This window comes from Rhynchophorus ferrugineus, unplaced genomic scaffold, assembly GCF_030347505.1.
Source record: "Rhynchophorus ferrugineus isolate W39M unplaced genomic scaffold, kcgeb_rfMv2 rfM8, whole genome shotgun sequence".
NCBI classification, from domain to species: domain Eukaryota; kingdom Metazoa; phylum Arthropoda; class Insecta; order Coleoptera; family Curculionidae; genus Rhynchophorus; species Rhynchophorus ferrugineus.
The window spans coordinates 11520059-11534018 of record NW_027472587.1 but is presented as its reverse complement, the minus strand read 5'-3'; the positions used below and the strand labels follow the sequence as shown (position 1 = coordinate 11534018).

General features: G+C 32.5%; 2 protein-coding genes across 2 annotated transcripts in view; one reads left to right on the top strand and one right to left on the bottom strand.

Annotated features, from left to right (window-relative positions):
- Positions 1 to 13960, top strand: part of nolo (ADAMTS-like no long nerve cord) — a 546982-nt gene that overhangs the window by 413879 nt on the left and 119143 nt on the right. The gene's annotated exons all lie outside the window — the stretch shown is intronic.
- Positions 8379 to 10706, bottom strand: LOC143200816 (uncharacterized). Its single transcript, XM_076411544.1, has 3 exons — positions 10554 to 10706; positions 8765 to 8948; positions 8379 to 8709 (listed from the first exon to the last, which is right to left on the bottom strand). The coding sequence occupies exons 1-3, from the start codon at positions 10563 to 10565 to the stop codon at positions 8447 to 8449; spliced, it is 459 nt and encodes a 152-aa protein (XP_076267659.1). The 5' UTR covers positions 10566 to 10706; the 3' UTR covers positions 8379 to 8446.

Here is a 13960-nt window from a genome sequence, read left to right as displayed (position 1 = left end):
TCATGTCATGTCATATAAATGTCAGCCAAAAAGCTATAGAGTTAAATATCTAATGACAATGAGAATGATTTAAAAGGTCAAAACTGAATACTCCAATTCACAGCAGAAAAATTAGGAGATTACCTATATTTTATTTAGTGATATCTATTGGCGAAAATAAAAATAGTCACTTCTCCATTCCATAAAATTATTGTTATTCCGTGTATACAGACGCCAATCATGTAACTTCTTTTTTCTTTCTGGTTCCTAGAAATTAAAAGTGGTGATATTGAACATCAATATTTATAATGACAAATACGAACTAGGAAAAAACAAAGACCATAAATTACAAGGTCTATTGGACGAAAACCCAGCTCAAACTAAAAAAGAATTTATTTGCATTATATAAGTTAGCATATCAAAATGAAGAAAAAATGGATACATAACGAATTTATGAAAATGCCTTTTTTATTCGTTTCAGCCTAACGATTTCATTGCTCTCCAGACAAAAAAAGAAGAGTTTTCTCCGGCGTATTGTGAATGCCGATGAAAAGTAAATCTACTACGACAGGTCGAAGTGAAAAATTAATGGATTAATATAGTAGAGCCATCTGTATTAATACCGAAGCGGAGTATTCATTCCATAAAATCTTGGTTTGCATTAGGTATAAATAAGTGTATTGAGAGCTGCTAAACCCGAATTATACAGTTACTGAAGATGTCTACACAGGCATCAACTGAAATAATTGAACGACGGATTATTGCAAACAAGACCAGAAATAACGAAGATCAGACCCAATGCCATCCTCTGGCATGACAACGATGCAGTTCACCATAGCATTGTCTGAATACCATCGATGCAGCATAGTTCTTTCAACAAAGTATCGGCATTTTTCCAACAAAATTTGAAAATTATTTGTAGAAAATTATGGTTGATACGTTAATGAATATATAACGTAACAATTTTTAAAAAAGAAAATAATAGCCGGTAGTTCTTTATTCCTTCTCACCACCACACCTTAACAGCTTATATGCCGAATACAATTGAATAAACTGGTCGATCAATTCACTTCTTGCAGTATATAATTTAGTTCCATAATACAAGCACGTGAAATGCAATTCGCATTTTTGTTCAGGTAAGTTGAAGAACGATATGAATTTCTCGTTTGTATATCTCTGGGACGGACGCACAATAAGCGAAGAACGATTTATATACGTTGGACGTAATATTAAAGACTGGCAAAACAAAGAGTTTGAATAAAAAAGGAAAAACTTTAAGAAAATGCTTCGGAAGGACAATAGCCAAAGGCTGAGTTGGGGTATTGTTCAGTACGGAGTATGGAAGTATGCGGAATAGTTGACATAACTCCTATTTATAGAGCTTTGTAAGTATGAATATGAAAAACTATAATATTTTGCAAAGTAATGTATAGGGTGTCACCGATTTTACACAGAATATAAATCAAATAGTGTAATTTTTTATTAGGCTATACCAAATATCATAGAGTTATAACTTTGCTAGCACAAAAAGAATGTCTGGTTTTTAGAATCAAAATGCATATGACACATATGTTACAACTATTCAGTCTCTACTAATTTTCCTGTCCTAAGATTTCATACCCAAAATGGTTTCTCCACGTATGTTTCAAACACGGCACACATAGCTTAACTATACTATAATTCACAGGGTTTTTGTCTCTTCAACCGCCGGGTTGGTCCACTGTTATAGTCTTTTGACGTTTTTATGTGCCACACTTTTTTCGCAAATATACCATGTGGTGTTGACAACATTATTCAAAATGTGTTTATTTAATAATAAATTATGGAGTGATAATTCGAATAATCGTAAACACAGTTCAACTTGTTTCTCTTTATCATGCTCTTTCTACTTGACCTTGCTTGCTTCCCACTTCCATATCAGCTACCATACCCAAGTATTTTGCTGTAAACAAAATTACTCTAGAATCAATTATTACATTCACATCATTCTGAATTCTGAATCTGGCTAGGTAACTTTTTGCCAGCATTTATTCGAGCTGAACTAAAGATAGCTTAGCAAATTTCTTTTTTATCAAAATATTTTCCATGGGATCTGTAATACAATATACTTCATGAATTTTCGAGTATGTATTTCTGGTTCAGTAAATGAGTTATTTCATTAAAACAATCTGTTGTCCACATCATTATATAATCTAATTTCGACACTGAACAGTCACTGATAGCGCAGACCAAGATTCACACCAGTGATACGTTGTGGATTAGTTTATTTTTCGACAATTACACATAATATAATCTTCAGCGGTTAACAAAACCATCAAAATGAATTTTAGATTCATCGCTTAGATATATCTCGTTGGGATACATTATCATACGACTTCAGTTTTATTCATCATGTATCCATTAAATTTTGTAAATATATGCTTCTTGAGCTTATCGACTTTTAGAGTCGTTGTCTCTTCCATATGTTGTAAGTGACTTCGCCAACTAAGTTGTCTCTTTTCTATTACTCCCTTCCTGCTAGTGGTTCTATATTGAAATGGTTTTACTCTGCTTTTATTCAGTATCCTTCACTATTCCTTTAGTACAATTTTCCATCTGCTAGGGGTGTTTAGTCTCTCATATTTAGTAACATTAAATTACAAGCTGTCGGACTATTTTTATATTTTTTGAAAAGCAACTAAGGAATTATATAGTCTGCTTGGTTGGCGTAATGTTAAAGAAGACAGGACGGTCCTCCTGCTGTTACTATAGTCGCGGGTTCGAAACCTGTTGGGGCATGGTCGTAAATGTATGTTTGTGAATGTTTAACAGTTGTGATTGTCCTTAGGCAAAAGTGCAAAATCCGACAAGGAAAATGATCCCAGTCACGTCACCCAGGGTCGGTAAGACCGGATGTCTTCCACGATCATCTTCAAGTTGGTCGCTCGCCAGTCGGTAGGCTTAAGACCGAGGACCATGTTAAAGTGTTGGTCCAGTCTAGATAAAACCTTGTTAGTAAAAAGGAGACTCTAAAATATACAATAACCAATTATATAACTATGTTGCAAAACCCCAATATTAAATTACTATTATAATATATGTGAATATTCTGTAATAATCCTTGACCTGTATTTAATAATATTTGCTATACAAATATCCAAAATAATCCAAAAAATAAGTTTTCATCATTTTTAAATTAACCGACTACATCAAACTAAACCAATTTATATGTAAATGTTGTGTTGACAAACTGCTGTTGTTACATTATACGGCTCTTTATGATGTATATCGCTAAAAATTAAAAAATAATATTTCTTGGAATTATACCACCACTTATAATCAGCAAGATCGAGGGTCTGTTGGTAATACCAAAGAATATCAGAAGTTTTAAGAGTAACTCTTCTGGCTATCTGTACTCCAAAAATTCTGTGCGGCTATCGTGCAAAGTAAAAAAAGTCAAACACAATTTAGTTCACCAAATTAAGGCTGTTCGAACAAACAATAGATTCTTTACCAATTTTATACCTTTTCACGTTTTTAAAAACTAGTTAAAAATCGAGTTTTGTTATAGTTTAACTTGTTAAGATACAAGGACGTTTAGAGGAGATGTTTAAAGTTGAGATTTTAGATTTAAAAGAGCTATATCTCCGCAAATAATTTATATTTTTAAATATCCTCTTAAGGACATATTGTTAAAAATGTTTACTAGATTTGTTAAAAAATCTATTTTTAACATGTCTAGACTCCCTAAGTACGTCTTCATTCCTACACTAAACAAAACTATATGGTACTGACAGATAGTTGAGATTCAAAATATAAGAAAACAAAGGAACTATATTAATTAATAGATACTAGAAACTGGCTAACAAATGAATATTAATATAAATAGAATACATTCCATTCAAGACTTGCTTGTTGAATACATATAAAAAAGCGAAACTATCGGCTTTATAAAGCAGACACGATGTTATGTTTATAATTTCCTCTACAATAACACCTTACAAAGCGTTCCGGCCTTTTCAATAAGAGCATTTGTGTCCCTTCACTAGACACCGCACAAACGAAATTATAAACCACAATCATATCAATATCAATTGTTTATTCTGCTATTTCCACATATTCGAGTGCTTCATTGCTCATAAATCTCGTCGTTCTTCCTAATTTTCTCTTAATCAATAAATTATTCTCTTCGTGTCCCGAATTTTCCCTCTCTCGCCGGTTCTAATACTCACACATTTTCATCGTCTTATCCACAAGTATTGTTGGATGTCGTTGTTTTCGTATACGATTTTAGCAATTTTCTAACATCCATAGTTGCTGAAATTTTTAAATGGCTTGGTTTGCGCTGACAAGACTTGCGTTCGAATCCTTCTGGAGAGTTGCGCGTTTTTTTCGTCCCGAATATAAGAAAAAAAGTGGCAAAAATAAAACGACTTTATTTACAATAAAACTTAAATTACAAAAATTAGACGGGTATACATGATTAGTGGCGACAATCTTCAACTATGTACGTCCTCATTCTTACATCGAACAAGACTATATGGTCCTGACAGATAGTTCAGATTCAAAACTCAAGAAAACAAAGGAACTATAGTAGTGAAACTGGTTACTGTTAACCAGTGAACACTATTATAGATAGAACAGATTCGATTCAAGACTTGTTTGTTGAATACATATAAAAAAGCGAAACTATCGGCTTTATAAAGCAGACACGATGTTATGTTTATAATTTCCTCTACAATAACACCTTACAAAGCGTTCCGGCCTTTTCAATAAGAGCATTTGGGTCCCTTCACTGGACAATGCACAAACGAAATTATAAACCACAATCATATCAATATCAATTATTTATTCTGCTATTTCCACATCTTCGAGTGCTTCATTGCTCATAAATCTCGTTATTCTTCCTAATTTTCTCTTAATCAATAAATTATTCTCTTCGTGTCCCGAATTTTCCCTCTCTCGCCGGTTTCTAATACTCACACATTTTCATCGTCTTATCCACAATTATTGTTGTATGTCGTTGTTTTCGTATACGATTTTAGCAATTTTCTAACATCCATAGTTGCTGAAATTTTTAAATGGCTTGTTTTGCGCTGACAAGACTTGCGTTCGAATCCTTCTGGAGAGTTGCGCGTTTTTTTCGTCCCGAATATAAGAGAAAAAGTGACAAAATTAAAACGACTTTATTTACAATAAAACTTAAACTGTAAAAATTAGACGGGTATACATGATTAGTGGCGACAATCTTCAACTATGTACGTCCTCATTCTTACATCGAACAAGACTATATGGTCCTGACAGATAGTTCAGATTCAAAACTCAAGAAAACAAAGGAACTATAGTAGTGAAACTGGTTACTGTTAACCAGTGAACAGTATTATAGATAGAATAGATTCCATTCAAGACTTGTTTGTTGAATACATATAAAAAAGCGAAACTATCGGCTTTATAAAGCAGACACGATGTTATGTTTATAATTTCCTCTACAATAACACCCTACAAAGCGTTCCGGCCTTTTCAATAAGAGCATTTGGGTCCCTTCACTGGACAACGCACAAACGAAATTATAAACCACAATCATATCAATATCAATTGTTTATTCTGCTATTTCCACATCTTCGAGTGCTTCATTGCTCATAAATCTCGTCGTTCTTCCTAATTTTCTCTTAATCAATAAATTATTCTCTTCATGTCCCGAACTTTCCCTCTCTCTCCGGTTCTAATACTCACACATTTTCATCGTCTTACCCACAATTATTGTTGTATGTCGTTGTTTTCAATATACGATTTTAGCAATTTTCTAACATCCATAGTTGCTGAAATTTTTAAATGGCTTGGTTTGCGCTGACAAGACTTGCGTTCGAATCCTTCTGGAGAGTTGCGCGTTTTTTCGTCCCGAATATAAGAGAAAAAGTGGCAAAAATAAAACGACTTTATTTACAATAAAACTTAAATTACAAAAATTAGACGGGTATACATGATTAGTGGCGACAATCTTCAACTATGTACGTCCTCATTCTTACATCGAACAAGACTATATGGTCCTGACAGATAGTTGAGATTCAAAACTCAAGAAAACAAAGGAACTATAGTAGTGAAACTGGTTACTGTTAACCAGTGAACACTATTATAGATAGAATAGATTCCATTCAAGACTTGTTTGTTGAATACATATAAAAAAAAGCAAAACTGTCGGCATTATAAAACAGACACGAAGCGAAGTTTGTAATTCCCTCTGCAATAACACCTTAAACAAAGCGTTTCGGCCTTTTCGATAAGAGGATTTCGGTCCCCTCACTCGACGACGCACAAACGCAACTATAAACCGAAATCAAATAGGATTAACTAAATTTGCGTGTGTTTGTCTCGGGAGACACCAAACCCGCATAACTTGAGATATTACACCCATGAAATATCACCATGGAGGAGTCCAAGGACGCACGTTTGCGATCTAGTTTTTTTATCTTCGTATCGCTGTTACTTAACGGACTATTTATACGAATACAGCTTTTTTTCCAGTCGTTTCAGAACAAGGCAAGTGGCTTGTCACCCGTTTAATTTGCTTAAAAAAATGCACATGCAGCTGATTTAACTGTCGAAGGCCAGGTTGTTATTATTGTCGATAGGTTGAGGCGGATATTTAAACTTACCGATTGTTCAATGATTGTCTAATATATCATACTAGGATTTAACCTTTGCCATTATGAACTACCTGCCTTCCATTAGGAGATTAAAAGTTCATCGTATTCTTTGTCACATTCTCAATCGATTATATATTCTAGCTTTTAAAAAAATCCATTGTAAAACAAATTATTTATAAATGATAACACCTTATGCTTGACACCTGACCTTTCATCCTTATATCCTTATATGGAAACTTCTAAGGAATGTTTCAAAATCTTTCGGAGTAAATCAGTCTTCATTCTATACTGTGCTATTATTTTTTAAGTTTTTTCCCTATTATCCTAGTCCATCAATTCCATTTTCTTTTGTTTTGTTTGTTTTTTTAGTTAATTCTTACTATTTTTTTTACTATTAGTATTTTATTAGTTCTATACATTACATCTTCCTTCTTCTTTTTCGGTGATAATGTACGCTTTTTGCATGGTCTTTTTACTTTCATTTTTGTTTATTATGTTATTTCTGTATCTTTGAGTGCTTCATCGCACATATGATCTTGTTGTTCTTCCTAATTTTCTCAATCAATAAATTATTCTCTTCATATCCCGAACTTTTCCTTGCCATTTTTATTGTCTTATCCACAATTATTGTTGGATTTCGTTGTTTTCATAGTTATAATAAATACTAATAATTTTGGCGATTTTCTGACATCCCTAGTTGCTGAAATTCTTAAATGGTTTGGTTTGCACGGTTGTGCGTTTTTTTCCTTCCAAATTATAAGAGAAAAAGTGACAAAATTAAAAAAACTTTATTGAAATACAGTAAAACCTTAATTAGAAAGATTAGACGGTTATAAATAGATAGTGACGATCTTTAACTATCAAATCGCACCAACTTTCGCTGCCTTGACCAAATAGTTAAATGTTCTTGAAGGTTCGTGAAGAAGGTAAAATTTTAATTATTTTATGCCCATTTCCCTCCTCCCTTGGGTATCTTGTACTGAGAAAGAACGCTGGCTTAACTTTTCTTCTCGAAACCTTATTAGTAATTATTTGTAGCGAAGAAAAGGCCTCATTCCTTACCCCGATAAATCTGTAAGTCCATACATACACTGAGATTCACCTTTTCCACGAATGATACGTGTTTAGAGTATTTTCGTTGTCATAAATAAATCTGTCATAAATAACACCTAACATGACATTTGTACCCTCTATTATCTCAACATGTATAAATAATGTTTTACCTAATGGAAGTACCCATAAAGCTAAAAAACATAAATTGCATTTCTCGGACTGGATCGGACAGAGATTACTGGGTAGTTCTTCGATGATTACGTAGCAATAAGCATTATTAATTCAATCCTAGAACTTTGTCTTAACAACGTTGGAATACTAGTAAGCAGATAACTTGGTGTAACCCCATATAAATAAATAATCAATAGGTAATATCAAAGATATGGATTGGATCTTTGCAAGTATCTTCCAACTAACCATTACAGTGGTTTAATATTGAGTATGATTTGCCCAATCTTACAAAGGTTTATAATTATTTTCTTTTCTATTTGTTTTTATTTTTTGTCTTTCTATTTCATTGCACTTCTGTATTTGTATTGACTTTAGCTTATCACGCACAGTGACATCATTTTCAATTGTATAATGACAATCCTTTCTACATATATGATGTTCATTTTATAATATTCATTCACAATTAAATATATATTATCTATATATACACAATTGTTTTATTTAAAATATTCCTGTATTTTTAGCTGTTGTTGAAGATTATGCTATGTTAAATTAATTCACACTGAAGATATATTATTATCCATATAAATTACTAAATACATTGCATATAATAAATTATTTTAGTGAAAGTCTTCTTTATAAGAACCATCATCGTAGAGAGCTTCGGAAGCATCAGGAATATATTGTCCTTCCAATCCACCATCTGCCCGAGGTAACAAAGAAACTAATCTGGTATCTGCTGCAGGAATCAATGGAGCTGTTGCTACCTTTGGAAACACCGCAGGGACAATGGCAGCTCCAGGTAAAGAGTAGCTGGTGACTATTCTACCTACTAAATAATCTCCGATAACAATTTCTGGAGATGACGGTGAAATCGCTGGACCTATGAGATGTTATAATTATATTAATAAAACGCACAAAAAAATTTGAAATATTACCTGGAACTGCAACCCCTACAGGAGCATCAGGATCAGCAATGACAGTTCCACCAGGTGCACTAGATTTCAAGGAACTACCGTCCGGTCCATAGAGACTTGTCTGACTTCCAGGGCCTTGCAGAACCTTCACCGTTGGAAGCTCTGAACTGACGGCATATATCACGAAGTAAAACAGAAGAAGAAACTAAAAAAGTTATGAGTATATTAGTTTTAATTTCTTTTTTTGTATATGAACCACTAAATTATCAAGATCCAATATTATAGTCAGATACATAAGATTAAAGGCTTATATTATATTATAATAATCTAACAGGTCAATTGAAAAGTCCCCGGCCTACCATAGGAAAACACATATTTTTGCCAAAATTAGTTTTTTTTTATTCAACATAATTCCCTTCAAGAGTAGTACGATTTATCCTTTGCTTCAAAATAGGCCTGAGTTTCGGCGATCACCTCTTCATTCAACGAAAATTTCTTCCCAGCGAGCATTCCTTTGAGATCGGAGAACAGGAAATAGTCGCTGGGGGCCAGATCTTGAGAATACGATGGATGAGGAAGCAATTCGAAGCCTAATTCATGGATTTTTGCCGTCGTTTTCACTGACTTGTGACACGGTACATTGCCTTGGTGAAGCAGCACTTTCTTTTTCTTCAAATGCGGCTGTTTTTCGGCGATATCGTCCTTTAAACGGTCCAATAACGCTATATATTAGCCGCTGATGGTCCTTCCTTTTTCAAGGTAGTCACCTTGCCATCCAACTTCTGCTTGTGTCGTGTGTTTTCCCACGCTTTAGAGCGGATTCATCGTATGCAGTCCACTCGGATAACTCTCGACTTGACTTCGTGGTGAAATGATGGAGCCATGTTTCATACATTGTCACATATTGACGCAAAAACTCGTGTTTATTACGCCTTATCATCTTCAAACACTGCTCCAAATCATCAACTCGTCGTTGTTTTTGGTCAAAGTGAGCTCACGCGGCACCCACTTGGCACAGAGGTTTCTCATACCCAAATATTGGTGAATGATTAGATGTACAGCATCAGGAACAGGAATCAAGCTAAGCTTTTGCTCCAACTGTATTTTATCCCTTCAAAAAGCAATATTTTATCAACATGCGAAATTTCTTTTTATCCACTTTTTTTCACAATAACAAAAGTTGTTTCACTCAAAATGCTAAAAAAAACTAATGATCCGATAGCTGTCGAATTTATACACGCATCTTTTGAGGGTTAGGGCTCACTAAAATACATATGGATTTAAATCTAGTAGCACCATCTATGTGTCAGGCTGGTGACTTTTCAATTGACCCTTTATTTTTTTAGTACATCTGTTTTTCTTTACTTTTTCAGATAGACGTTTTTCAAAGTTTCCTGCTGTTTTTCCAATTTCGTTCTTTGTTTGGTTTACCTCCATTCGTTTTATAATTGAAATGATTTTATTACTTTTTTTAGTATTTTCTATCTGTTCTTTCGCTACATCAAATATTTTTTTCTTCTTGTTTCCCCCTCAGGTTCTTATTTCAAGATTTACAGTAGATATCTATCAGATTTTTGAGAAAATTGTTTCTCAGCTATACAGTGAATAAAATTTCCGAAGTTTGCTATTTCATACTTTGATTTGAAGTTAACAAGTTGTTATATTTTGAGAATGTCATTATGTTATCATGTTCCGTTATGTTCTGTATTTTCTATATAATATATAATTTTAATGTATATATAATATAATTGTGTGTTAGGGTATTATTAACGCACGAGTATTATGTTATGACTCACTGAGTAGAACATACCTTTGATGCCATTATCGCCAGTAACTGGCTTAACCCAGTGTCCCACGATAGATGAACTGTAATCTCAACGGTGAATTTTCCGCTTTATATTACTTTATAACCTTGTTGCCAAGGCTTAGAACTAATATGCAACACAATAAATGAACTGGAACAGAAAAATGCACTAGAAATTGTTTTCTTTCTCCCACAACATAAGTTTACATATCGTAAACGTGTGCAATCCTATACAAGAAAAAATTAACACCGTAATATATAATTTATATCGACTGGAACCGATGATGATTTATCAACAAAAGATTAAGGTGTGTATAGATTTATACTAATTTTTCTTTAGTAGCAGTATAATAATAGTAATAAACATTATGGATTCGGAGTGTTATTTAATATTTATTACATTTCGTAGTATTTAATTATGTTAAATATTCTATCGAAATGCATGATTTATTCAAAAATGCCTACATATGAATCATATTTGAATAGTTTAAAAAATACAAATAATTCTTATTTATATTGTTATATATTTAACTGAATAACGGAATTATAGAGAATATTTGATCATATTAATTTGAACCGTATATGGTTTAAAACTTTTAATTTATATAAATACTATTTTATATAAATTGAGAGAGGTGGAGAAAGAGTTTGAACTCAAATGTGCATGACTTTGAACAGCAACCTCAATGCAAATAATTCAACACTACGTAACATTAATATAACATAAAAAAATTATATAACATATTTCATCAGTTCATTAGTCATATTTCTACAATACTCTTTCAATTTCCATCAACTTTTTAAATCTTAACTGAATACCTCAATCATGTCACATCATCTCACATTCTCATATCTCACATGCATTTACATATAATTAGGTATTTTTAATAAATTTAAAAGCATATATTAAAAATATTTCCCACCGGCTTGGCGGAGCAGTGGTAAAGGCGATAAGACGGTCCCCTACTGTTGCGATAGCCGCGTTTTTCGAATCCTGCTGGAGCATGGTCGTAAATTTATGTTTGTGATTGTTTAAAATTTGTGATTGTTCTAGGCAACAGTGTAAAATCCGACAAGGAAAATGATCCCGATCACGCGAGTAACCAGGCTGGGCAAGACCGGATGTCTTCTGGGATGATTTCTAAAGTTGGTCACTCGCTAGTCGGTAGGCTTAAGTCTGAGGACCATGGTTCGGAGCTCACGTTAAACTTTAGGTCCAGTCCAGATAAACCCATAGTTCGTAGGAGATTTTAAAAAAACATATTTCCCTTCCCTAGATATTGCTTCATTTTTTACAGTATCTAAGAATCAAGTTACCAATGATAACTAAAAAAAGCGAGGTCTGATGAATGTAGTGATAAACCGTTCCCATTTGTAAAACTTAAGTAAACGTGCTTTTAAATATTTAACACGATGAAAAAACTACCCTGAAATGATCCCACCAAAGTTGTTCATTATATTAGCATCACTACTTTTTTAGCGTCTCAGTATATGTATGTTCTTTCCAACACATTACACTCACTATAATTCTCAAGAAGAATGTTAAAATTTTATTAGAATATAGTAGGTTTCCTTGTTCTTGTTATGACTCTGAATATATTTACCACAAAACCCACACACTCATATAGGAGAATTATTGATAATTGAAGCTGTTTAATAGATGAATTATTACTATTATTTTGTCCTGATAACACTATCTTTTGGAGAAATAATTTGAAAATTCCATCAAAAATCAAATATATTAAATAGTCAATTATATGTTATGTATGAAAAGACAGAATAAATATTGTATTATGAAAGGCAAGAAGCTACAGCTTTAATACTAAGAAATGCTTTTAGATTATTTTTAGTGTTAAAAATATTAAAAAACACAGAAAATCAATTTAGATAAGATTGAATATGCCAAGCCTACATGAAAATTACAGAAAAACTCATTGAACTTTAAATAATGATAAATATTATATGGTATAATACATTTCCTACATATGTATGTAGAACGAAGTATATATGTATGAAGAACTATATGTATATATATATATATATATATATATATATATATATATATATACATATAGTTCTTCATACATATATACTTCGTTCTACATACATATGTAGGAAATGTATTATACCATATAATATTTATCATTATTTAAAGTTCAATGAGTTTTTCTGTAATTTTCATGTAGGCTTGGCATATTCAATCTTATCTAAATTGATTTTCTGTGTTTTTTAATATTTTTAACACTAAAAATAATCTAAAAGCATTTCTTAGTATTAAAGCTGTAGCTTCTTGCCTTTCATAATACAATATTTATTCTGTCTTTTCATACATAACATATAATTGACTATTTAATATATTTGATTTTTGATGGAATTTTCAAATTATTTCTCCAAAAGATAGTGTTATCAGGACAAAATAATAGTAATAATTCATCTATTAAACAGCTTCAATTATCAATAATTCTCCTATATGAGTGTGTGGGTTTTGTGGTAAATATATTCAGAGTCATAACAAGAACAAGGAAACCTACTATATTCTAATAAAATTTTAACATTCTTCTTGAGAATTATAGTGAGTGTAATGTGTTGGAAAGAACATACATATACTGAGACGCTAAAAAAGTAGTGATGCTAATATAATGAACAACTTTGGTGGGATCATTTCAGGGTAGTTTTTTCATCGTGTTAAATATTTAAAAGCACGTTTACTTAAGTTTTACAAATGGGAACGGTTTATCACTACATTCATCAGACCTCGCTTTTTTTAGTTATCACTGGTAACTTGATTCTTAGATACTGTAAAAAATGAAGCAATATCTAGGGAAGGGAAATATGTTTTTTTAAAATCTCCTACGAACTATGGGTTTATCTGGACTGGACCTAAAGTTTAACGTGAGCTCCGAACCATGGTCCTCAGACTTAAGCCTACCGACTAGCGAGTGACCAACTTTAGAAATCATCCCAGAAGACATCCGGTCTTGCCCAGCCTGGTTACTCGCGTGATCGGGATCATTTTCCTTGTCGGATTTTACACTGTTGCCTAGAACAATCACAAATTTTAAACAATCACAAACATAAATTTACGACCATGCTCCAGCAGGATTCGAAAAACGCGGCTATCGCAACAGTAGGGGACCGTCTTATCGCCTTTACCACTGCTCCGCCAAGCCGGTGGGAAATATTTTTAATATATGCTTTTAAATTTATTAAAAATACCTAATTATATGTAAATGCATGTGAGATATGAGAATGTGAGATGATGTGACATGATTGAGGTATTCAGTTAAGATTTAAAAAGTTGATGGAAATTGAAAGAGTATTGTAGAAATATGACTAATGAACTGATGAAATATGTTATATAATTTTTTTATGTTATATTAATGTTACGTAGTGTTGAATTATTTGCATTGAGG

What these genes read in the sequence shown, in the direction of transcription:
- LOC143200816 (XM_076411544.1), bottom strand. An exon ending in TGTAGGGGTTGCAGTTCCAG is followed by an intron (nt 8,710 to 8,764) that starts GTAATATTTCAA and finishes AACATCTCATAG; the next exon opens with GTCCAGCGATTTCACCGTCA.